Source organism: Setaria viridis, chromosome 6 (genome assembly GCF_005286985.2).
Source record: "Setaria viridis chromosome 6, Setaria_viridis_v4.0, whole genome shotgun sequence".
NCBI classification, from domain to species: domain Eukaryota; kingdom Viridiplantae; phylum Streptophyta; class Magnoliopsida; order Poales; family Poaceae; genus Setaria; species Setaria viridis.
In genome coordinates, this window is record NC_048268.2 from 11,884,725 (window position 1) to 11,909,780 (window position 25,056).

Genomic DNA, 25,056 nt, shown 5'->3' on the forward strand with positions numbered 1-25,056 from the left:
AGTGTAGTGTAGGAGAACCACATCTAAGTTGATTTTTGCAACATGATGCTGACAACAGCAAACCTTACATGCATTTGGTGGCTATCGGAATTTAGAGTAGCGGTTTTATCCATTGTAGCATCATGCTCTGCCACTAAGGGTCTATTTGTATTAGCTGCTGCTTTTGAACTTTTCTAAAAAAACTGATATTGTTTTTTTTAAAAAAAGCTAACACTAGCTTTTAGAAGATGTATTTAGTTTTCAGAGCTTAGAAAGCTATGAAAAGCGTATAAAACTGAGATTTTCAACTTTCTATATAAACTTAGTTTTTTTGAGCTTCCAGCTTTCCTAAAAATACACAACAAATTCGTTGTTTATTTGAACTTTCGGTTTGCCACGTTGAGAAATTGCCACAAAGCTCAAACAAATAGGTTCTAAAATTTTTCAAGCAAGTCTGGGAAGCCATGACACCCAATTCAAAGAGGCACTTCAAAGTACATGGAAAGAAAGTGCAATTTTCTCTACTTTTTTTAGACTGCAATTTTCTCTACGTGACATGAACACTTCAAATTTGTCTTGGTGAATCTCAAGCCAAAATCCCATTCCATATATAAAAAATCTGTCTACCACACAAATTAAGTATATGAGAAAAGCCCATTCCAGGCTCGCAGGCCCAGTACGGCCCATCAGACCTCAACCACAAACTGACAAGATAAGCCCAACCCGAATCGGGTGGCTCCCGTTTACCGCTCTAACCCCACTTCGCTAAACCAAACGCCGTCACTTCCCCCCTCTCACCCCACCCACTCCCCGTCGAGATGGCCCTCAAAGCCGCCGTCTCCGTCACCCCGCTGCCGTCGCCTCCCCTCCGCCGCCTCCTCTCCTCCTCCTCAAGGACGGCGGTCCGCAGGCTCGCGAGGGTTTCCGCGGCGATGGCGGCGACGGCGGTGCAGCCGGCCGTGGTGGTCGGCGGAGGACGCGTGGGCCAGGCGCTGCTGTCCATGGGCCCGCCGGGAAGGGACGTGCTCGTCGGCCGCGGCGAGAAGGTGCCCGACGACGCGCCCGGGCCGATACTCGTGTGCACGCGCAACGACGACCTCGACGCCGTGCTCGAGTCCACCCCCAAGTCGCGCTGGCGCGGTACGTGCGTGCCCCCTAACTCCTCCCACCCAGCTTGTCTGCCTCTGCCCGTGTGCTTGCTGTGGCAGTGAGTTCGTGCGCGCCGGCATCGCGGAAATTTCTGGGCTAATATTGGAGCAGATTTGGTGTTTTTCCAGAATGGGATGCTGGATCCGTGGTTCGAGAGCAAGGGGCTAGTGGATGCAAACCAGGTCTTGGCCTACTTCGCCGTGTCCAAACTCGGGGAGCCACCAGTCGATGGGATTACTGACACCAATCCAGACGGACTTACCGCTGCATTTGGCAGCTGGGCTCCTGCTGTGGCAGCCCGCCTGCAAAATGGCGGACTTACCTGCAAGGTGGGCTCCTCAGCATGTGATTCACAACTTCTGCGTTTCATTGGTTGATAAATTCCCACGTCCATCAGTTGCATCTTCACCATAGTTGCTACATTTTTGCACACCAAAAGTACTATGACATCTTTCAATAATACTAAGGTGCAAACAACATGGAATGTTTACTCAAAAGAATTGGTTGGTCAGGCTCAGGCCTTGCAACTTCTGCAAAAGGTCTACGACATCCTTATATTGAATGGCATCAGATAAAAATTAGAACATAACGTTGTTTCTGGTTTGATTTGGTCCCTATCTTGTGCATTGTTTATTTTCATCATGTCCAACATTTGTGCAAGAGATCCTTTTGCTTTTCTCTGGAAGATGATGTAATATGAGCATAATTTTTGTGGCATCTTAATATCTTGTTGTAGTGATTGTTCTTAGTTCCTACTTTATTAAGGTGTGAATAGAAATTGGGAAGATTAAATGTTTGTAATTGTAGACAAAAAATGAGTACCAATGAAAACAACTTTGAAAATGGAAGTATACATTTCTGGGCGAGACTTATGAAAATCAACATAATCAGCGATCTCAGAGAGCTACCGTTTGGCACCAAAGTTAACTTCTTAGATGAGAGGCTAAATATTAGTTACATACTGTTGTCGTGCTTGTCTATTGATGTTCTTTCTCCTTGTCCTCTCATGTGATGGTCCTTGTACTTTGTGCATTTTCAAGCATTGAAGTATAATCATTTGTAATAGTTCTGTTGCAACCTACTCATAAGGTGCTTGAAAAGGAAGCCTTTCAGAAGCAAATGCTAGAGAAGTTGATATGGATTTCAGCTTTCATGCTTGTTGGTGCTCGGCATCCAGGGGCTACTGTCGGTGTGGTGGAAAAAGACTACCGAGCTGAGGTTCTTTCTCTCTTATTAGGGCTATTGTTGTTTGGTTACTTATTAGGGCTATTGTTGTTTGGTTACTTTTGTTCAGTTAGGACCGGCAAGCAAGATTCTTTCTTGTAAGAGAAATTCATTTGTGCTTTTTTCTTGGCAGGTTGCGAGCCTGATTGCTGAATTAGCGTCTGCTGCAGCTGCAGAGAGGGGGCTTACATTTGATGAAGGTATAGAAGAGCGGCTCTGTGCATACTCAAGAGCTGTGGCACACTTCCCTACTGCTGTGAAAGAGGCAAGTACTACCACTGACTATCTATTGAACAGTTAACCTGCATCCTATTCTACTTCCAACTAAATTAATATAAACACATTTCAATGAGGCAGTTCAAATGGAGGAATGGTTGGTTTTACTCTCTCACCGAGAAGGCACTTGCAGCAGGAAAGCCAGATCCTTGCCCACTCCACACAGCTTGGCTAAAGGAGATTAAGGTCATATAAAAAGTAGTCATGTACATGAGGCACAGATCCACAGGACAGTAGGTGCTATACTGCTATCTATATAGAGAATTGCATGCACCTTCAGTTACTTTTGAATTGGGTGTTTTCTCCTGTTACACTTGTAACTTCCATGTCACCTGTGTCATAAATAAAACCTTTGTGTGTAAAAATTTAGCACTAAACTACGCTGTTGTGATGGCCAATGCAATTATTCTGAATTATGATAGCCACAAGATGCATATAAGTTTTTCTGTCATCAGTATGTTAAGGTTAAACTGATGAAGAAGGTTATTCTGAATTATGATAGCCACAACATTACCACAGAGGCTGGGTGGCTCTTTCATATGAAAAGAAAATGTCAAGATCGCCTAACGTGCCTAGACAGCCTCTAGTAGTTTCCATTGAATTTGTCAATTCATACTGCACAACATGCTGATTTAAAGTGGCATCTTACTTCATCCACTGTCAGAGAAGATCCAGCCATCACTGAGCACTCCCAGAAACAAGCCATGACTCGGAGAAAAATCCAGGCAAGTCTCCTGCAGACCTCCTTCTGCTAGTCTGCACATCTAGTGTGATCGATCAGAAGCAGGGTCGCTACTCCGGTGGAAATCCACCTTGGTCCTGGCCAACGGTGGTGAGCAGCCACCATCTCCTCTGCTCTCATGGTTGCCTGCCAAGCCGATGTGCTCCTGGCTTGGTCTCACATGTGACTCCGCTGGACATGTCACTGAGATCAGCCTCCATGGCGCTGGCCTCAGTGGCACCCTTGGTGCGTTCGACTTGCCTGCCTTACCAGCGCTCACCAGGCTCAACCTCCGCGGGAACAACATCACAGGTACCATCCTGGCTAACACCACCAACTTGGTGTACCTTGACCTGTCACAGAACAGCTTGTCTGGTGTGATACCAGATACCCTGTCATCGATGATGCGAGGGCTGAGGTACTTCAATCTGTCCTCCAATGAATTGCATGTGCCGATACCATGGTCGCTGTCTGACATGCGAGAGGTGCGCATGTTTGATGTGTCAAGGAACAAGCTCACTGGGGTAATTCCTCTAGAGCTGTTCATGAATTGGCCAGAGATAACAATATTCCATGCGCAGAACAATTCCCTTGCTGGAAGCATCCCTCCGGGGATCAGCCACGCGACCAAGCTAGAATCCTTGTTTCTGTACCGCAAGAGCCTGTCTGGCCGAATCCCGGTGGAGATTGGAAGGCTCACAAGCTTGCGGCGTATCATGTTGGCATGGAATTCCCTGACTGGACCGATTCCACATTCGGTCGGAAACCTAACGAGTCTTGTGTTTCTAGGTTTTCCATACAACAACCTCATTGGAAAAATACCTCTAGGAATCACCAATTTGACAGCATTGGAAGCCCTTGACCTTGGCATCAACCAGCTGGAGGGTGAGGTGCCTGCAACTATCTCTTCTCTCCAAAGTCTCCGATTCCTTGTTCTTAGCAACAATAATTTATCTGGTGTAATACCATACCTCAACATTACAAAGCTGGTTGGCACGTCCTTAGCAGACAATAGCTTCACTGGAGAATTTCCTATTGCATTTTGTCAGTAAGCTTCTCTTCAAATCTCGGACCTGTCAAACAACCAACTGTCTGGAGAACTAACCCAGTGCCTTTGGAACTTGCAGGATCTGCTGTTCATGGACTTGTCAAGCAACACTTTCTCTGGGAATGTCCAAATGTCGAAGGACTCGAATTATTTGTCCCTAGAATCAGTGCATCTGGCGAACAATAGTCTCGTTGGAGGATTTTCACTTGTCCTCAAGAGATGCAGAAGGTTACTGATTCTGGATCTTGGTGAGAACAAGTTTTCTGATACATTTCCTTCATGGATAGGAGTTAGCAATCCCCCTGCTAAGGGTGCTCCGGTTACAGTCGAATAAGCTCCATGGGAGTATTCCTTGGCAGCTATCACAGCTCTCTTTCCTCCAGCTGCTGGATCTATCAGGAAACAGTTTGGTAGGTTCCATTCCAAGAAGTCTCTCCAATCTAACATCCATGATGCAACCAAAATCGGATTTCAACATACCACTGCAAATCAGCTATCTAATTTCACATCAACTTGTTTTCTATGTGTACATTGAGTGAATCAACATAAATTGGAAGAGGCAATATCATACTTTTGAAGGTGCCATAGTGCTTATGACAGGTATTGATTTGTCGAGCAACTCTCTCTCTGGTGAAATTCCTCCAGAGCTGGCAAATCTTGAAGGTCTCAGATTTCTAAACTTGTCAAGAAATCATCTATCTGGTGGTATTCCTAAAGACATTGGTAACTTGATGATTTTGGAGTCCCTTGACTTATCTTGAAATGAACTCTCTGGCTCCATTCCTTCAAGCATCTCACAATTGATGTCTCTTGATTCGCTAAATCTGTCCAACAATCATCTATCAGGTAAGATACCAACGGGTTCCCAACTCCAAACACTGGCGGAGCCATCAATTTACAGCAACAACTTTGGGCTATATGGTTTCCCACTAAACATATCGTGCTCAAATGATTCAAACCCTACAGCAGCACTTAGTGCACACAGCCATGAGATTGAAGTTCTAAACTGCTATTACTCCATACTAACTGGGCTGGCATTTGGATTCTGGTTATGGTCTGGACTTCTGCTTCTCTTCAAGCCTTGGAGGGTTGTCATCTTCCACCACATCGATCATATACAAGAGAAGGCTGCAAAAATGGAATTTCGGCATCTGTATAACGTGGTAAATCACAAAAATAGATAGGTCCTGTCTGGATTGGGAGTATCCCATTGGAGAGTTTTGAATCCAGTTAAGATTTGAATAACAACAGAACTTCCAATGAAATACCCCGTATAATGTAGTAGTTCCCATGTATGCTCTTTTTTTTTTCTTTGCTGATGTTATTCAACTGTAACCTATGTTATGGTTTTACTTTAAATAGAACTCTGGTTTGTAATAACTTGACATTAGCTCTAGTGTAGTAGTTCTGATTTACAAATCAAATATTTACAAGGCAGTGTGTGCCACCAGCAGTAGCCTAGATTTAATATGAAACTCCTAAGCATGAAAATGGATGAGAACGGCCTGACCTAAGCCTACCAGTCTTAGACAGAACAGGGCCTTCTCCTTACTACCTTGGGTATTTTTCGCATTAAACAATCCCTACAATATGAAACTGCAATTTAGTTACCTTAAGATGGACTTATTGACATATTGCACAAAAGAAGTATATTGAAACTTACCAGGGTGCTCTGTAAGTCTGTAACTCAGACTCTGGGTCCTTGATGACATCCTGATTAGTTTAAAACTTTGACCTTGCTCGTACCCAGCTATTGGGACACCTGGCAGGATATTGAAAATGTTATGGTCGGGATTACTTATCAAAGAAGGAGGCGTCAGTAGGCGGCTAGCAGAGTCCTTTTTGCATTGGATAGCTATTAGTTGAGTTTTGGTTGTGCAATTAGTTGAGATATGGGTGTTTGAGTTATTATAGGATTCTATCTCTAATTGTAATCCGGCCTATTTATAGAGGCCACAGAGGAGGAATAGATAAGCTTAAACCAATCTATTATCTCATCTCCTATTCTCTGTCTTCCTCATCCCTGCTGCCATCGTCGCCCAGGCGACCTTCCCCCCAGCCAAGAAGCCAACAACTCACCAGCTGGCAACCTCCCATAGCTACCCTATACGCTCACTACCCCAGGGTCGTGACAACTTGGTATCAGGATCTGGGTCTGCATCCATGGGCACTCCGGCTGATCTTGATGAGGTGAAGAAGCTCCTGGCTGCCCAGGGCGACGCCATCAAGCTCCTGCGCCAGGACTCCGAAGATCGCAGCTCCAAGCTGGCAACAAGTGTCGACAAACTCGCCTCCTCCGTGCAGGTCCTCTTGGACCGTATCGCTCAGTTGGAGACCCGGACGATTGCGTCCGATTCAGTGTCCCTAGAATCCGGGGCTGCGACTCTCAAGCCTGCTGGCCCGACAGCTCCACCTGAGAGCGCGCGCCCCGCACTCGCTGGCAAGGGCATCCTGCCACGCGACGGCTCCCTGCAGCATGGCTCCGACCTCCTGCCCAAGCGGCACATTGATGAGCTCCCTTCTCCTCGGCTCTTCGGCTCTTCTTCGACCAATACCAGTGCTCCAACAGATGGCATGGTGCCTTGATACTTCAAGCTCGATTTCCGGCGCTATGATGGGAAGGATGATCTACTGCCTTGGCTCAATCGCTGCGAGCAGTACTTCCGGGCTCAGCGGACAGAACCTCAACACAAGATGTGGTTGGCCACCTTCCACCTTGACGGCGACGCGTACCATTGGTATGCCCATCTGGAGCGCAGCCGCGGCGTGCCGCCATGGGAGGAGTTCCGGGACCTCTGTAATGTGCGCTTCGGGCCATCAATCCGCAGCAATCCACTGGGGGAACTTCGACACTTGCGCCAGACTGGATCTGTTGCAGACTACCAGAGCAAGTTCCTCACGCTCCTCAGCCGTGCGGATCCGTTGACAGACCGCCAGGAGCAACAGATGTTCACGTCCGGGCTTATCGACGACATTCGCGTGGACGTGGAGCTGCACGGCCCCGTGATCTAGAGCATGACTGCAGCCTCGCCCGGGCTTATGAGAAGAAGGTCCGCTTCCACGCCTCCAGCCGCTCCGGCTTGGCGCGCTCGACACGGCCCCCTCCGTTCCCAGCTGCAAGCTCAAGTCCGTCTTCAGCGCCTGTGGGTTCGACACCTTTGGAGTCTCCCATGCCGCACCCAGTTCGTCGCCTGACGCCCGGAGAGATGGTGGAGCGCCGTCGGCAAGGCCTCTGCTTCAACTGCGATGAAAAATTCGCCTACGGCCACAAGTGCGCCCACCTGTTCTTCATCGAGTACGACGACTCGGAGCTGGACGACTTCGTGGACGGGGGCGGCGAGGTGGCCGACGACGAGCCACACATCTCGCTCTACGCGGTGGCAGGAGTGACGGCGGCGGACACTGTGCGCCTCCTCATTCGCATCCACGACCAGGAACTCCTGGCTCTCGTGGACTCCGGCTCTTCCCACAACTTCATCCGGGACGATGTGGCGCACCGGCTGGGCGTTGCATTACAGCCGGTGCGGTCTGGCCTCAACGTCGTCGTCGCCAACGGCGACAGGCTGCCCTGCACTGGCGTCTGCACCGCCCTGGACATTCAGGTAGGGGCGGAGCCGTTCCAAGTGGAATGCTTCTCCCTCGCTCTCGGCGGCTACGACGTCATCCTTGGGACGTAATGGTTGCGTACGTTGGGGCTCATCCTCTGGGACTTTTCGACGCTCTCCCTGACATGTTGCCTCAATAGTCGCCGCGTGACGTGGCTCGACGAGCGGGGCCGCAAAGCGCCTTCATGCCACCAGCTCCAGGCGGACTCCCTGCTGCAGCATCTACTGGAGGATTTTGCTAGTCTCTTCACCGAGCCCATGGGACTCCCTCCAGCACGCTTCCACGACCATCGCATCCACCTGCAGCCTGCTGCCCGACCCGTCGCCGTACGACCATATCGTTACCCCCAACTGCAGAAGGATGAGTTGGAACGGCAGTGTGCAGAGATGCTCCGCCAAGGCATCATCCGCCTGAGCACGTCGACATTCTCCTCGCCGGTCCTCCTCGTCAAGAAACATGACGGCTCATGGCGGTTCTGCGTCGACTACCACGCCCTCAACGCCATCACCATCAAGGCCAAGTTCCCCATCCCGGTGGTAGAGGAGCTCCTGGATGAACTCCACGGCGCGCGATTCTTTACCAAGCTGGACCTCCGCTCCGGGTACCACCAGGTACGCATGCACGCCAGTGACATTGCAAAGATGGCGTTCCGGACGCATCCAGGCCACTACGAGTTCCTGGTGATGCTGTTTGGCTTGTGCAATACCCCAGCCACCTTCCAAGCTCTCATGAACGACATCCTCGGCAAGTATCTCCGCCAATTCGTGCTTGTTTTCTTTGATGATATCCTAATCTACAGCAAGACCTGGGCGGGCCATCTGCGACACGTTTGTCTCGTCCTTGACATGCTTCGCCAGCACGGCCTTCGTCTCAAGCGGTCCAAGTGCGAGTTCGGGGTGCCCAATGTATCCTACCTGGGCCATGTGGTGTCCGCGGACGGGGTGGCTATGGACAGCCAGAAGATCGAAGCCGTGGTGAACTGGCTGCGCCCGGGCTCGGTGCTGGCACTCCGTGGTTTCCTCGGGCTCGCCGGGTACTACCGACGCTTCATCCAAGGATATGGTAGCCTGGCTGCGCCGCACATGGCTTACTCACGAAGGATGGATTTGTCTGGTCTGACGCGGCAAACAACTCATTTCAGGCCCTCAAGCATGCCTTGTCCACGGCGCCCGTCCTCCAGCTCCCTGATTTTTCACGACCGTTCATGGTGGAGTGTGACGCGTCAGGATCCAGGATGGGCGGTGTCCTGCATCAGGGAGGCAGTCCTGTCGCTTTCTTCAGCCGGGCTATGGCCCCTCGGCACGCAGGGCTGGCAGCCTACGAGCGGGAACTTATCGCGCTAGCCTAGGCGGTCAAGCATTGGAGGCCCTACCTCTGGGGCCGGTCCTTTATCATCAAGACAGATCACTACAGCTTGAAGTTCTTGCTTGATCAGCGGTTGTCCACAATTCCCTAGCACTGGTGGATCAGCAAGCTCATGGGCTTCGACTTCACCGTGGAATACAAGCCGGGCAGCACTAATGTCGTGGTGGACACGTTGTCACAGCGCGAGGCTGCCGCTGCCGAGGCCATGGCTCTGTCCTCGCCCACGTTCCACCTATGGGAAGAGCTCCGTCGGCAGCTGGGCGGCATGCCAGACTACCAGCACCTGCGCCAGGAAGTGGAGGCTGGGCGCAAGGGGTCGCAATGGGCAATAAAGGATGGCCTCGTCCTGAAGATGCGTCGCGTGTTCGTGCCGGAGCAGCGCCGCTCATTCCTTAGCTCCTGTCTCAGGCCCATGATGTCGCACATGAGGGGACCCAACGCACCCTTCCATCGCCTCCGGGCAGACTTCCACATCCCAGGCGACAAGGCCTTGGTGCAAGGCTTTGTCCGTGACTGCTCCACCTGCTAGCGAAACAAGACTAGTCACCTGCATCCGTCGGGCCTCTTGCAGCCGCTCCCTGTCCCATCGCTGATTTGGAGTGACATCTCCATGGATTTCGTGGAGGGCCTGCCGTGCGTCAACAACAAGACCGTGATCCTCGTGGTGGTGGACCGCCTGTCCAAAGCGACGCACTTCATCCCACTCGGGCACCCCTACACCGCCACTTCAGTGGCCCGGGCCTTCTTCGACGAGGTGGAGCGGCTTCACGGTCTACCAGCGTCCATCGTTAGTGACCGCGACCCGGTTTCCACCAGCACTGTGTGGCCTCAATTATTCCGCCTCTCCGGGCCAAAGCTCCATATGACATCCGCTTTTCACCCCAGAGCGACGAACAATCTGAGGCGGCCAACAAGGTGATCGTGATGTATCTCCGGTGTCTCACCGGCGACCAGCCCAAGCAGTGGCTTCGTTGGTTACCGTGGGTAGAATATTGCTTCAACACGGCCTATCACTCCGCGTTGCACACCACGCCATTCAAGCTGGTGTATGGCCAGGATCCTCCTTCAATGGTTGCTTATGACAAGAGGGACGCTCGTGCGCCAGCTATCGATCAGATGTTGCTGGACAGAGATGAGTTCCTTCAGGTAGCTCGGGAACGTCATCTGCAGGCTCAAGAACATGCCAAGCTCTACTATGACGCCAAGCACACTGCCATGGCGTTTGGCGTGGGCGACTGGGTTTGGGTAAAACTTCTACACCGGCCAGTAGCATCCCTGCCAGAACACACTAAAGGGAAGTTGGCTCCACGCTTCTATGGGTCGTATCAAGTGCTGGAACGCATCGGCGATGTCGCGTACAAGCTTCAGCTTCCAACAGGGGCTCGTATTCACAACGTCTTCCATGTTGGTGTGCTCAAGCCATTCCATGGTCAGGCTCCAAGTGCTGCACCGCCGCTGCCTCCAATGCTCAACGGCCGGGTGCTGCCCACGCCGTCTGCTGTCATCCGAAGTCGCCTTGCTCGTGGCCAGTGGCAGGTCTTAGGCTTGCCTGCCAGTGAGGCCACCTGGGAGGATGTGGAGACATTCAAGCACAGGTATCCCGCCTTCAAACTCGAGGATGAGCTCTTTCCAAAGGAGGGGAGAGATATTATGGTCGGGATTACTTATCAGAGGAGGCGGCGTCAGTAGGCGGCTAGCAAAGTCCTTTTTGCATTGGATATCTATTAGTTGAGTTTTGGTTGAGCAATTAGTTGAGATATGGATGTTTGAGTCATTACAGGACTCTATCTCTAATTATAATCCGGCCTATTTATAGAGGCCGCAGAGGAGGAATAGATAAACTTAAACCAATCTATTATCTCATCTCCTATTCTCTGTCTTCCTCATCCCTGCTGCCATTGTCGCCCATGCAACCTTCCCCCGAGCAACACGGGCAAGAAGCCAGCAACTCAGCGGCCGGCAACCTCCCATAGCTACCCCATACGCTCACTACCCTAGGTCGTGATAGAAAATGGTACAGGCTGAAAATTATGAAGTCTGAACTGCCTACCACTGAAAATGTACTGTACAGTAAAACCTGCCAGGTCCTTTATCTCCCAAAAAAAAGGATTAAGGAGCTGCAACCTGTTCTACTTCCTGCTAAATTAATATATACACATTTCCATTGGACAATTCAAGTGGAGGAATGGCTGTTTTTTAACTCCTCACGTAGAAGTGCTCAATACTCCCTCCGTCATAAAAAGAGTGTTCGTTTAACCTCCAAAACTTATCCCACAAAAAGTATTTATATAACTTTCAAACCATCCAACAAAGGTCCTCATAATACTTAAAGGATTTATCCATCAGATTGATAAATTCCGAAAACATTGCCTCTGGAGAGGCTCAGATCTAACATCTGCCAAACCATCCAAAGCAGCTTGACCTTTAGTATGCTTGCCCAAAAGTCAAGGGAGATTAGGGGTGCTCAACATAATTACACAGAATGAGGCTCTTTTATTAAAGTTCTTACACAAATTTTTCTCCAAGGTTGATCTGCCTTGGGTACACTTGATATGGGATAAATTGTACAGCAATGGTACCCTTCCGGGTGTCCAGAACAAGGGCTCCTTCTGGTGGAAGGATATCGTCAAGTTGTTACATAAATACAAAGGATTTGCATCTGCTCGGGTTGTGGATGGAAGCACTGTTCTGCTTTGGCAAGACTCATGGAATGATCACTTCCTGCCATCTGAGCTTCCCCACCTCCTTTCTTTTGCTCGGAACAAAAACATCTCGTATCACAAAGCGATAAGCACGACAGATCTCAGTTTGTTGTTTCACTTGCCTTTATCCACAGAAGCTCATTCGGAATTTCTTATGCTCCAGGAATTTATGCATAATATAGTCTCTCAGAATGATACTGATATTTGGTCTTATGTCTGGGGATCCTCAACCTTCTCGGTCAGTAAAGCATACAAGGCCTTAACAGGACAAAGGGAAACACACCCAATCCATCTGGCTATGGAAATCGAAATGTCAGAAAAAGCACAAAGTATTCTTCTAGCTTCTGATTATAGACAGGCTAAACACAAAAGATGTTCTACAGAGAAGGGGGATGCATTTGGATTCCGACGTCTGCGAAATGTGCATCCGCCAAAAAAGGGAGACGGCGGCACATCTCTTTCTAAGATGCAATTTTGCAAAAGCTTGTTGGAATTCGATTGGGATTTCCTTTGTATCCACAAGATCGTCAGTTCATATCTTCAATCAGATTAGAAGACATTTGAACACCTCCTTCTTCATGGAAATCATCATCCTCATGTCTTGGAGTATTTGGACTACAAGGAACGACCGGACATTTAACAATGTGGATCCGTTGATTCCAGGAACTCGATCTAAATTTCTATCTGAGCTCTCGTTGGTAGCCTCACACAGGATGAACTCTGTTTTAAGTCAAGAATGCTTAGATTGGATCCACTCCCTCTGATTTTCCTTCTTGTAATTTGTTTATTCTATTTCACTTGTTTCTGTTTTGGTGTTGCTTGCTTTGTAACCTTTTCAGACCTTCTTTTTAATATATTTCAGTAGGGCTAGCCCCTCCTGTTTCTTTAAAAAAAAATTAACGAATCAATCATTTACTTCCACCATCGATGTACGAGCCAGACTCACTAAATAAGGAAGACTAATGGGTCTGACAATTACTGCAAGCGTGCATGCATAATTAATTCTACTCGGTAATCCATCTGATTAACAAGAGCTATTATGAGTACTTTAACATTGCAACTATCTTGTCTAAAATTTTCTAAAACAATAAACTATCTTGTCTAAAATTTTCTAAACAAACAGTCTTTGTGGGACGAGGGAGTAGGTTGCTGCTGGAAAGCTTTCCACCTCACACAGCTTTTACTCTCTTTTCACTTGCTTCTAAGAGAAGGGGAAATTAAAGTTATGTCTTTCTCAAAAAATTAAGTCACGTCTTAAGCCTCATCACAAAGGCCAGGTGGTTCCCCCTAACAAGGAAGTGTCAAGATCGTTGTGGGAACACCGGCCTAAAATGCTCTCACGTGCCTTGACTATCCGTCACAAACAGTTGCAAATGAATTTAATTTGTTGCATCTACTGCACCGCACGCAGATTCAGGCTGGCATCATGGTTCAGTCACCCACCCTCAGAGCCGATCCAGCCATTGCTTACCCAGAAATGGCTCGCTGGACAAGAACCCAGGCAAGTTTCCTGCACGCCTTCTTTCTTCTGCTACCCTGCGCATCCACATCCAGTGCGATCGAGCAAGAAGCAGGCTCACTTCTCCGGTGGAAGTCCACCTTGTCGCCGGCCAATGGCGGCGGTGATTATCCGTCATCCCCTCTGCTCTCATGGTCTCCTGGCAGGCCCACATGTTCCTGGCATGGCATCCTTCGCGATGCAGCTGGCTGTGTTACCGAGCTCAGCCTTCCCGGCGCTGGCATCCATGGCACGCTCACCGCGTTGAACTTCGCCGCATTACCGGCTCTCACCAAGCTTGACCTCCGCAGGAACAACATCAGTGGGCACATCCCCATCCCCGCAAACGTCACCGGCTTGGCATACCTTGACCTGTCACATAACAGCTTGTCCGGGGTGATACCAGACACCCTGGCAAGGGCGACGCCAAGGATGAAGCACCTCAACCTGTCATCCAATGGATTGCATGGGCCAATACCACGGTCAATCTCCGGTATGCAAGAGATGCGCGCATTCGACGTGTCAAAAAACAAGCTCACTGGGAAAATTCCCCCAGAGTTGTTCATGGAATGGCCAGAGATCACAGAATTTCACGTGCAGAGCAATTTCCTGATGGGTGGCATCCCTCCAGATATCAGCAATGCAACCAAGCTACAGTCCTTGCTTCTCTACCGCAACAGCTTATCCGGCCAAATCCCAGTGGAGATCGGGAAACTGAAAAACTTGCAATTTCTGATCTTGGCATGGAATTCCCTGACCGGACCGATTCCGCATACGGTCGGGAACCTGTCAAGACTTGTGCTTTTGGGTCTATTCGTTAACAACCTTTCAGGGAGAATACCACCAGAAATCTCCAATTTGGCAGCACTGGAAGCCCTTGACCTTGATACCAACCAGCTGGAGGGTGAGGTGCCGGAAGCCATGTCCTCTCTCCAAAGTCTCCAATACCTGGATCTTAGTAGCAACAGGTTGTCTGGAATGGTACCATACCTCAGCATCAGTAAATTGCATGCCATATCCTTGGAAAACAATAGATTCACAGGGGAATTTCCTCTGGCATTTTGTCAGCAAGCTTCTTTGGAAATCCTGGACCTATCAAACAACCAGCTGTATGGAGAACTTCCTCCCTGCCTGTGGAGCTTGCAGAAGATACAGTTCATTGATTTGTCGAGCAATGCCTTCTCTGGGAATATCCAAACCTCAGCAAAATCCAGTTTGTTTCTAGAATCAGTACATCTGGCGAATAACAATCTCATGGGAGAATTTGCACTTGTCCTCAAGAGATGCAGAAGGCTAACTATTCTGGATCTTGGTGAGAACAATTTTTCTGGCACAATTCCTTCATGGATAGGAGCGAGCAATCCCTTGCTAAGGGTGCTCCGGTTGCGATCAAATATGCTCCATGGGAATATTCCTTGGCAGCTGTCACATCTTTCTTCCCTCCAGCTACTGGATCTAGCAGACAACAGTTTCGTAGGTTCCATACCAAGAAGTTTGGCCAATCTAACAGCCATGATGCAGCCAAAAGCAGAGTTGAACATACCCCTGGAAGTCAACTATCAAGTTCTGGGTAAATTTGCCAGGTATGCATACACAGAGCGAATAAACATAAACTGGAAGGGACAGTATCATACCTTTGAAGGAACCATTGCACTTATGACAGGCATCGATCTGTCGAGCAACTACCTTTCTGGTGAAATCCCTCTGGAGCTATCAAATCTTCAAGGTCTCAGATTCCTAAATTTTTCAAGAAATCATCTCTCTAGCAGTATTCCAAAAGACATTGGTAATTTGAAGATTCTGGAGTCCCTCGACTTATCTTGGAATGAACTATCTGGCTCCATTCCTTCAAGCATCTCAAAACTGATGTCCCTTAATTCGCTAAATCTGTCCAACAACAAGCTTTCAGGTGAGATACCAACCGGTTCTCAACTTCAAACACTTGCCGAACCATCAATTTACAGCAACAATTTGGGGCTCTGTGGTTTCCCACTGAACATAGCATGTTCAGATGGTTCAAATTCTACACCAGCACCGAACAGCCAAAGCCAAGAGCTTGAAGCGCTAAGCTGGTATTACTCTGTACTGGCTGGGCTGACATTTGGATTCTGGTTATGGTCTGGACCACTGCTTCTCTTCGAGCCTTGGAGGGTTGCTATCTTCCGCTGCATCGATCATATACAAGATAGGGCTGTACAAAAGGTTTTCATTGTCTAATATCTGTATGACATGGTAAAAAGTAGTTACGGCTTGTTTGTACCGGGTGATTTCGTTGGAAAGTTTTGGATCCAGTTCAAGTTTGGATAACAGACAATAGTTTTCCATTGTGTGTTTTTTTCTGCATTGTTCTTATTTTGTAACAAATCTTACGGTTGCAAACAGAACTCTGAATGTGTTTATGTGATATTAGATGTTGTGAAGTAATCTGGGTATGCCAATGAAATGTTTACTAGCTCAGGTGCTGGCACTAGCAGCCTAGATTTTGTCATCAAAATGTTAGCAGGAAAGTGGACGTTGAGCTAGGCCTACCAGTTTTAAAACAGGACCTAACAGCATCCCAACTCAACATAAAAGGTTTTAATGAGCTGTATCATACTTTTTATCGAAGCAGTAAAAGATTAGCGTGGGTTCTTTTGGAGGAAAAAACAAAAGAACAGGGTTCCAACTCCTACGGGATTAGGCGGTTAATTCCACCTCCAAATTTGGAAGAAATTAGCAAACTAAACTGACGTTGAATTCCTCCACTGAAACCCCATCTTCAGCCCAATCCATCGGGGTTGCCGGTTGCATGTCACCTTCCAAAACCATTCGGGTGCAAGAATTGGAGGAAGCGGAACATCGCATACAGAGAAAATCACATGCTCCTTCATGCACTTTTGAGTACCTCTTTGAGTTGGGTGTTTTGGCCTGTTACACTTGTAAATACCATGTCACATGTGTCATAAATAAACCTTCAGACGTCAAAAATGTAGCCCTCAAGCAGTTTCCTGCAATCTACGATATTATTATTCTGAGTTCTGATAACCACCAGATAGATACATGTAAGATTCTGCTGTCGTCGGTACCAAGGTCGATCAGACCCAGCCATCACTCCGAGAAGCCTCCCAAGCCATGAGTCTCTCGACAAAAGCCCAGGTAAATCCTTTGTACACCTCATTTCTTCTGCCACTTTGCACAGCCATATCCAGAGTGATCGAGCAAGAAGCTGCATCACTTCTCCAATGGAAGTCCACTATGTTGCCGAACGATTACGGCGACAAACCTCATTTGGAATGACATTGGTAATTTGAAATTTTTGGAGTCTCTTGACTTATCTTGGAATGATATATCTGGTTCCACTCCTTCAAGCATTTTAAAATTGATGTCTCTTGGTTCATATGTCAGGTGAGATACCAACGGGTTCCCAACTCCAAACGCTTGCCGAACCATCAACTTTCAGCAACAACTTTGTGCTCTGTGGTTTCCTGCTGAACGTAGCATGTTCAGACGGTTTAAATTCTACACCAGCACTGAGTTGCCAGAGCCAAGAGCTACGTTAAGCTGGTATTACTCTGTTTCGCAAAATAAAAAAAAAAGCTGGTAATACTCTGTATTAGCTATTTAGCTGGGCTGACATCTGGATTCTGGTTATGGCCTCTTTGGATTCGGAGTATTCAATTTAAAAGTTTTGGGTCTCGTCAAATTTGAATAACAAGATGACTTTTTGATTATTGTACCAGCTTCCACATGTGTCCTTTTTTCTCTACCATTCTTCATTTTTTAACGAATCACACAGTAGGGATGCAGATGCTCACGTACACGTAACCACACTTGTCCTTAATCTTGAGGAAAGGATCGGTTGCCTTCACAAAACACAGGAAAAAAATCATCCACTCCGAGCTGTGGTTTCGCGGAAGAACGGAGCGAGAGGGAGATAAACGAAGCATCAACTGCTCGAAAAAATCAATTTAGAGTAAGAAAAAAACAAAGCAACGAGGTAAAAAAAGGACTCAGTCTCGTGGGCGCCGGCCTGTCCCCGATGTTGCTCGAGATCGCCAGTCATCGTCGGCCGCCGCGGCCGTCGCTGGACGAGGTTGTCGAGCTCCTCGCCTCCTCGCATGCTACCGTGGTTGCCGCCGCAAACCAGGAGCACTAATCTTGCCATCCACCCCCACCAAAAGCCATCCTCACTCCACAGGATTGAGATCGACGAAGGGGCAAAGCAGATCTTGGAAAACTATGTTGTCTTCTCTTTTTCGTCTTTTTTATCCTTTTCTGGTTAGGAATATAACGATGTCGTCGATGTGCCTTTCGAGTTTGGACTCTGGACTTCTGGAGAAGAACGAGTTTATTTTATTTTTTTTATTTTTTGAGGGGGTTCTGGAGAAGAACGAGTGGATCGGAGAGCTCAACGCTGGGCCATCTGTATAAAAAAAATGCTGGGCCATCTGTTTTGAAAAAAATGCTCAAATGAATTTAATAGTCTTTAAAACATATTAAATAAAATTTTCTTAGTTTTGAATGAAAGATCTCTCTTGCTACTACTAAAAATTCCTATGTATCTGATTTCTGTGTTCCAAACACCCCTTTCAACAAAATCCTATGTTTTTCCAATCCTTTTTTTTCCTACTACACTCATTTTTTAGTCCTGCATTTTTTCCCCTCTCATGTGTTTTGGATTCCTTCAATTCCAAACAGATCCTAATTTTTTATTCCTGCATTTTTCCCCTCATGTATTTTGGATTCCTTCGTTCCCAACAGGCCCTAAATAACATGGACTAAGAGGGTGACTCGATAGTGCATTGAATGAACTAAAAAAAATATATGGGCCATTTTCGAAGTTGATTGACATAAGTGACATAGGGGTCTGCATTTTGCTCAAAAAACGATGTTCCCAAAAGTTGCAAATCTTCACGTTAAGGTCACGAGAATAAGGTGTTTGGATACGAGGTGTTAAACTTTAACAGTATCACATCAAATGTTCGGATGCTAATTAGAAGAACTAAACATGAGCTAATTATAAAACTAATTGCAGAATCCTGTGCTAATTCGCGAGACGAATCTATTAAGCTAAATTAATCCATCATTAGCAAATGGTTACTGTAGCACCACATTGTCAAATCATGGACTAATTAGGTTTAATAGATTCGTCTTGCGAATTACACTCCATCTGTACAATTAGTTTTGTAATTAGTCTATATTTAATACTTCTAATTAGCATCCAAACCTCCGATGTGACAGGTGTTAAATTTTAACACCCTATTGCCAAACAGCCCCTAAGATAATGATTTAGCTTTACTATTTCTTCACTAATAGACATTGCTGTTACGAAGGACAGCTTGCAGGTTGCAACTGCCCCAAAACCCTGGCAGAAACGACTAATTATTCCACAAGAATTGTTACAGGTAACACCATACAATTGAAAAACCTCTCTTCATTACCCTTTCCGGTCTCCAGCAATGAATATTTTGTACATACGAACTATTGCTAAGAAACAAATAACTTGCTATATTGGTTACCATGAAACTGGCTAATTAGGGGATAAATGAACCATCCTGCCATCTGCTAGAATGAACTGGGATCATGTAAATCTAAAAGGACTAGGTCTAAAGAATGCAAAATCAATGGTGACCCTAGTTCAGTCTAATGGTTGTTACGGAACCTGGTGCCTTGATGTTGGCCTAGACGCCGCATCAGATCTGCTTGAAACTTTTACCATTTGACTAACCTGACTGTCAGAATGTTTGGCCAAATTTCCAATGTCAACACCAAATAGTTTCTTAGTAGTGTTCCAAGTTAGGTCAGAATTGCTGGCTTGATTTCTTGAAGGAGTGATTAAATTGGACGAACAACAATTCAAAGACGATGATGAACTGCACTCAGAGGTCAATCTAAATGGACTATCAGTATTCTGTAGAAGCCCATGATCGGTAAACATCCTGTCCTTGCCATGCTCTTCTTTTATTCTAGAATTGAGATCTACATAATTATTCTGGATTCCATACTCTTGGAGGAATCCAGCAAGCTTTTGAAGGTCACGGCAACCATCTTGACTGCCACCAAATCCGGAAACAACATTGACATCAATTGCTGAACCTGAAAATTCTGTGCTTTTACCTGAGTCCATCTTTCTCTTCTGCACATTACCAGATGGGCAAACTAAACCTAGGTGGTCCTGTCCCCAAAGACACACTGCAGTCTGATCACCCTCCAAAGCTGCTACAAGAGTATTAAGCTCATCCATGCTATATCGAAAGAATGCGATTTTCCTCTCCATTTCACATGAGCAAAGAATGTTTGTATGGTTTAAGCAAGCGAAGCGGTTTGGTGAGCACTGGCAACTGATAGCAGACATGTGGAGATCATAAAAGCATGAAAAGCACTCCCGGTCAGTGGAATCATAATCCTTGTCCATCTTCTTACTTTTCAAATTACCATTCACCTCCCTTGCTGCACCCTCCATTGTAACTCTTGTCTAAAATAGAAAAATACAAATTAAGACCGTGTTAATTCTTTAAGAACAGATAATAAGTTCCAGTATTAGCGAGATGCAAGCTACTACCTTAACTGCACTTGTCAAGACACCATCTTTTCCACATGTGTTCAGCCATCTGTATTTCCCCTCACCAATATTGCAATTGAAAAGGTTCATCCATAGTTGTTTGACAGCTTCTTTTGCAGTCTTCAGTAGTAACTTGTCATGTGATATTGATGTCTTGCGATGCTGCTCTCTATAGAGCTCAACAGCGTACTGTCCATGGGGCAGCCAATCCACAGGAGCAATATTTACTGCCTCCGCACAGTTGAAACCAGAGTTGAATCCAGAATGGTATGCTCGTGGTAGTGTCAGAACGAATTCACCTGGCTTCTGAACAGCACGATAAACAGAAACTCCTTCTGATTTTAGAACAGATGGAGATAACTGCGTGACCTGCTCCAAGAAAATTTAGAATGAAACAGGATGAGATAAAGAAGTTCTAGCACAGAAAGGGAAACCTTTCTCAGACAAACAATTCAAGAATATATGATCAACAATCCATATCTAACAACAAATTTTTCCCCTCATAATCTAGTAAAAAATCCTAAAACTTTTATGATCAACAACAGGCAATAATACCAAGTACGGCACTCATAACAAAAAGGCATAATGAACTGCATTAAATTTTAAGGCTTATTAATAGCTTCAGTAGTATTCGACTACGTTATTATGTCAGAACATCATGAACTAGTCAGTGGGTTCTGCAAATCAAATAACAGGAAAAGATGGTTACCAGCTCATGAAGTAGATCAGGCTGTTCTTCAAACAGTTTCGGTAAGTTATTTCTCATAGATTCTTCCAGCTTTACTGCTTCACCACCAGGAACACCATACCAAACTTTTGGTTCACCAAAATGCATGTAATTCAGAGAATAGAGAAAATGGTCTTCAACATGCTGCAGGAAAGTAATAAAAAGATATATGAGAACATACTCCACGAACAAAGATGTCATAGATCACTTACACACCAACCACCATATCAAGCTAATCCATACAGAGCACTGAACAGCATGCCCAGACTAAAACTATTTGTGTGGTCCAACCACAATATGGAAACAGATTAGCTAAGAATCATACCCAGCAAAATGAAGAGAAGCACATTCCTACATAAAGCCATGGAACTACAACACCAGATATATCCTCGTTTTCAAATGAGATAACAGATCCAGGCAGCCGTGGTAGATTATTCAAGTTCCAACAAGAGGCACTATATGGATCCTGCTTATTTGCATCTGAAGATAATTTAGCAAACCCACTACCAAATGTTGCAGTGTCCAAATCGGCACCATAATCCACCTAGGCAGAGGAAATTTGATATCAGTAAAAATTTGATAAATACATAAGAACATAATCTACGTATAATATACCAACATACCTCAACTTCATCAGTAGACCCTACGACTATCCGCCAATATTCTCCCTCAATTTCCTCGACTGATGGTTCCCATATTTTTTTGTGGTTTTTAATTTCGGAAAGAGAAATTTCATCGCTCCCTTTCATTCCAAAATATTCCTGCTTGTAGTCATCCGCATATTTCTGAAACTCCTCTAATGTGAAATCAGAACCAGATTGAAAGCCAAACTTGTCTTCAGAGTCCACCCTAGAACTAGGACGCCTGTGGGTCATCCCAAATCGAAGTCTCTTTCTTCTCTTTCTTTTCCTCTGAATTCGAGGCTGTGTTTGTTTCTTTATGGGCTCCCTGTTTTGAAGCTTGTCAACCTGTTGAACTCGGGTATTGAACTCTGTAGATTCCCAGAAACTCTTCTCCTTCAGAGGGCACGGTGGTCTCCAAGAAGATGGTGGAATAATACGACATATTCCATATTTTTCTGCTTGTGGACGAATGCTAGCAATGTACCCGATTGCATCCTTAAATTCCTATGAGAAAACAATATTATTCAAATGGTACTATAATGTTACTACTCCTTCCATTGGTTCTTTATCATTCCGTATATGAATTACTTTCTCTAACTCTGCTTGGAATTAACAAATTTAGAGTAATAATTCTTGCAAAAAACATTTCATTATCTAGTTTCTATATGTACAACCTTGATAGTTTTAACATACTAGTGTTCTAAATTTCAGAAAGTTCGAACACACAAAACCTAAATCATCAATAGAAATAACAGATTATAAAGCATATCCCGATGCACAGTTTGTAGCAGAAATATGTCCACAAACCTCTTCAGTTGGAGTGAAGATAGGGGCATCATCAATTTCAGGTCTCTGTGATTCACCTGGATGCCAGATTCCACATTTCTATCCACAAAATTGAAGAGAAAGAGAGAAAGCAGCATAAATTAGGCATATAATAATCAAATAAATGTTGGGAGTTGGAAATGACAGATCTGAGCTAAATAATTTAAAGAATATCACGGTCTTACAGTTGTAGCTCTGTCAAAGCCTTCCTCGCAACTTCTTGATGGGCAGTGATCCTGAAACAACTAAAAGTTAGCCATCCCAGTGTGAACTTTCTCAGAAAAATATTCCACTAAGTTCAGAATGTGTGCAGAACTTTCTAACTAAACTTTTACATAATGCGTGATGATTCAATGACCAGAAATAGATAACTCTAGCTGTTGCCGTACATTATAAATTTGTTCAAATAATATAGTCTCAACTTGCATTTGAGTCCATAAACTTATTTGAACTCTCAATGTGCATGAATTCATAAACTTGTTGAATCACCAATGGTATCATCAGTTCACAGCTGTTAACCATGACCAATTTGCAATTTTTCATAGACCTATCTATCTTGGTCTAAATAATTCACTGATGTGCAATGGCAACCCCAAGCAGAATAGGAGCAACAAGAAACTATTTGATTAGATAGGTTTCCTTCATCAACTCTAGAAACTAACAAAATAAGTTGCGGTAAGAATTGATCCTTTCTCCGAATTCAAGCAAATCACTGGAATCCATTGTTGGTCTGGAATTATATGCGACTCAATCTGTGCATCTGAATATCTAGGCTTGATTAAAATCCTAGTAATTGACAAACACGCAAAACTTCTCCTCTTTAGATCATATTCTCTGATCTAACTAAACGTCATTCCATCCTAATCCCAATTCTCATCTCCCTAAAGAAACTGCATCAAACACCCTCCAGAAATTCACATTTCATCACTATTGATCCAATCAAAGTTTTGCCATCCAATACAATCAGGATTCAGTACCAAAACAAGCAGCCTCGCATAATTCCATGGAGGAAAACAAACAGCACATGCAGCAGGGCAATTTTCTCTCATCAATGAAACAGGAACACAATACCAGTTACCAAACCACACAAGTAAAAAGGCTTCTTGATACACAGCTGTTCATAGAGAATAGTTCCTTAAATAACATAAAAAAACAAAGGAAGCGGAGCTAGAAAGGAATCCGCGGTACAAACAATGCCTGATCTGCGTGCGTATCTGCAGAAGAACCGTACCAGCGAGGCCGCAGCCGTGGCTCCGGGACCCGGTGAGGCCGCCACGCTGCAGAGCATTCGCCTCTTCTCGCGCCGCCGCGCGGGGCTGGCCTCCTCCGAGGAGACGGAAGAGGAAACCATGGGCGAGATTTGGTGGGCGGGGGACGACGCTACCGCGGAATAGAAGACCTCGCCCTTGGTTTTAACTTTAATTACGGGAGGGAGGGGGTAACGACCTCGTCGCACGTGCCGCGCACCCCGGGCCCAGTAGTCGGACGTCGCTGGTAGTTGGGCCCCGATGCGGTGTTCGGCTCCGACTCTGTCTAGGCAGCCTGGACGGAGGCGGTTAGGGCTGGACGCCGAGTGAAACTCGCAAGCTGGCTCGCTCGTTCGTGGATTGCGGGATATGAAAGATGCGGCGGCGCTGCACAGGATCGGGCGGGTGGCTGGAGGTTGGGGATGACGGGGTGGGGGCGCCGGCTGGCAGCGAGGCGGCGTTGGCGCCCAGGCATAGTACGCCTTCGACGTCATCGCGGAGGGGGCGGGGTGGAGCTGGGGGTTCGTATACATCTTCCGTGCGATAATAAATTTAGGCTCTGAAGTATTAGAGTTTAACACCTCACTTTTAATATTTTTTTATCCAAACACTTATGTTAAAAGTTAGGTGTTAAAGTTTAACATATTTTTCATGTGGGGGTGTTAAAACTTACTAAATGTGTTAAAAGTGGTCCCCCTCTCCACTTTTTCCCAGGTTACCCCTTTGTCGTTGTCAAGGTTGGCGGATCAAGACTTAGGCTAGTAAATTTATTTTATGCGCGTAAGGCCTCAGGTGGTGGCGTGGGAGACACGGATTAGACTGGTTCGGGCAAAGGAAGCCCTACGTCCAGTATCGTGGATGCTCGTATTGCCCACGCGGGATTCTGTAGTAGGGGTTACAGATCGACGAGAAAGGGACTGGTCCCAAGTCTCTTTGTGCTTGTGCTCTCAGGGAGCGTACTAGTGTGCTGTGGCTTGTGGGAGAAGAAGCCGATCCCCTCCTCCGGCCATAGGTTCCTCCTTTTATATCGCAAGGGGAGTGGCCAGAGTTACAGCTGGGATCGGGCGAAGAGGATCGTAAAGTGTGAGCGTAGCATGGTAAAGAATGCGGCAGGAAGGGAGGAACAAGTTCCTAGACGCCCGACGCCTCCGCCGGCCGCTGACGGGCGCCGGCGTGCATGCCGGAGGGGGAGGCGGCCGTGTGCCAACTGTCGTCGCTCCCTACAGATAGCTTCTTCAGCATTCGTAGGCGGCGGGTTATGATGAAGGCGTTTCGTCGTTATCCCGGTGTCCGTTGGGGAGGACGGTGGATGCTGCTGTTCTGATGTTGGCTCCTGGAGAGAGGGCGTCACATCCTTGCTGCCAGGCGCATGGGACCCGAGGGTGCGCGGGGCCCGAGGACAGGCGAGTCTCTCCTCCGCTCCGGTCGGCGCAGGCCATGAGTACCATGCGGCGAATGGGAGTGAGCCGCTAGCACTGTAGCTTGTACAGTATGGTCGTGCATGGGTACTTGCGGCGGGTTGCGT

The 25,056-nt window shown here is 46.6% G+C and overlaps 5 protein-coding genes across 6 annotated transcripts; 4 read left to right on the forward strand and 1 right to left on the reverse strand.

The window, feature by feature from the left end:
- The first annotated feature begins 774 nt into the window (after nt 1–774).
- Nucleotides 775–3,049, forward strand: LOC117861054 (uncharacterized). Its single transcript, XM_034744521.2, has 5 exons — nt 775–1,119; nt 1,240–1,457; nt 2,218–2,346; nt 2,486–2,617; nt 2,710–3,049. Exons 1-5 carry the CDS (start codon nt 798–800, stop codon nt 2,821–2,823), a joined length of 915 nt encoding a protein of 304 aa, XP_034600412.1. The 5' UTR covers nt 775–797; the 3' UTR covers nt 2,824–3,049.
- Nucleotides 3,050–3,199: 150 nt separating this feature from the next.
- LOC117861053 (uncharacterized) lies at nt 3,200–4,836 on the forward strand. Its single transcript, XM_072294466.1, has 2 exons — nt 3,200–4,397; nt 4,477–4,836. Exons 1-2 carry the CDS (start codon nt 3,508–3,510, stop codon nt 4,556–4,558), a joined length of 972 nt encoding a protein of 323 aa, XP_072150567.1. The 5' UTR covers nt 3,200–3,507; the 3' UTR covers nt 4,559–4,836.
- A 4,644-nt stretch (nt 4,837–9,480) lies between these two features.
- LOC140223183 (uncharacterized) lies at nt 9,481–9,897 on the forward strand. The gene has a single exon (XM_072294728.1). The coding sequence runs from the start codon at nt 9,481–9,483 to the stop codon at nt 9,895–9,897; it is 417 nt and encodes a 138-aa protein (XP_072150829.1).
- A 3,560-nt stretch (nt 9,898–13,457) lies between these two features.
- LOC117861052 (uncharacterized) lies at nt 13,458–15,988 on the forward strand. The gene has a single exon (XM_034744519.2). The coding sequence runs from the start codon at nt 13,497–13,499 to the stop codon at nt 15,783–15,785; it is 2,289 nt and encodes a 762-aa protein (XP_034600410.1). The 5' UTR covers nt 13,458–13,496; the 3' UTR covers nt 15,786–15,988.
- Nucleotides 15,989–18,966: 2,978 nt separating this feature from the next.
- Nucleotides 18,967–24,018, reverse strand: LOC117861158 (lysine-specific demethylase JMJ18). 2 transcript variants are annotated; one of them, XM_034744667.2, is made up of 8 exons: nt 23,516–24,018; nt 22,470–22,520; nt 22,267–22,344; nt 21,460–21,954; nt 21,162–21,380; nt 20,819–20,980; nt 20,110–20,478; nt 18,967–20,022 (listed from the first exon to the last, which is right to left on the reverse strand). In XM_034744667.2, exons 1-8 carry the CDS (start codon nt 23,633–23,635, stop codon nt 19,201–19,203), a joined length of 2,316 nt encoding a protein of 771 aa, XP_034600558.1. In that variant the 5' UTR covers nt 23,636–24,018; the 3' UTR covers nt 18,967–19,200. The 2 variants fall into 2 exon arrangements, with proteins under 2 accessions (XP_034600558.1, XP_034600557.1); XM_034744666.2 differs by having other exon boundaries at nt 21,460–21,963; nt 23,516–24,017.
- Nucleotides 24,019–25,056: the final 1,038 nt, after the last annotated feature.

Coding starts and splice junctions, on each gene's coding strand:
- LOC117861054 (XM_034744521.2), top strand. CDS start 798: ATGGCCCTCAAAGCCGCCGTCTCCGTCACCCCGCTGCCGTCGCCTCCC. Junction 1,120..1,239: donor CCCCAAGTCGCGCTGGCGCG/GTACGTGCGTGC, acceptor ATATTGGAGCAG/ATTTGGTGTTTTTCCAGAAT. Junction 2,618..2,709: donor TCCCTACTGCTGTGAAAGAG/GCAAGTACTACC, acceptor TCAATGAGGCAG/TTCAAATGGAGGAATGGTTG.
- LOC117861053 (XM_072294466.1), top strand. CDS start 3,508: ATGTGCTCCTGGCTTGGTCTCACATGTGACTCCGCTGGACATGTCACT. Junction 4,398..4,476: donor TTTCCTATTGCATTTTGTCA/GTAAGCTTCTCT, acceptor TGGAACTTGCAG/GATCTGCTGTTCATGGACTT.
- LOC140223183 (XM_072294728.1), top strand. CDS start 9,481: ATGGGCTTCGACTTCACCGTGGAATACAAGCCGGGCAGCACTAATGTC.
- LOC117861052 (XM_034744519.2), top strand. CDS start 13,497: ATGGTTCAGTCACCCACCCTCAGAGCCGATCCAGCCATTGCTTACCCA.
- LOC117861158 (XM_034744666.2), bottom strand. CDS start 23,635: ATGGTTTCCTCTTCCGTCTCCTCGGAGGAGGCCAGCCCCGCGCGGCGG. Junction 20,479..20,818: donor CTGATCTACTTCATGAGCTG/GTAACCATCTTT, acceptor TTCTTGGAGCAG/GTCACGCAGTTATCTCCATC. Junction 20,023..20,109: donor TCTTGACAAGTGCAGTTAAG/GTAGTAGCTTGC, acceptor TTTCTATTTTAG/ACAAGAGTTACAATGGAGGG.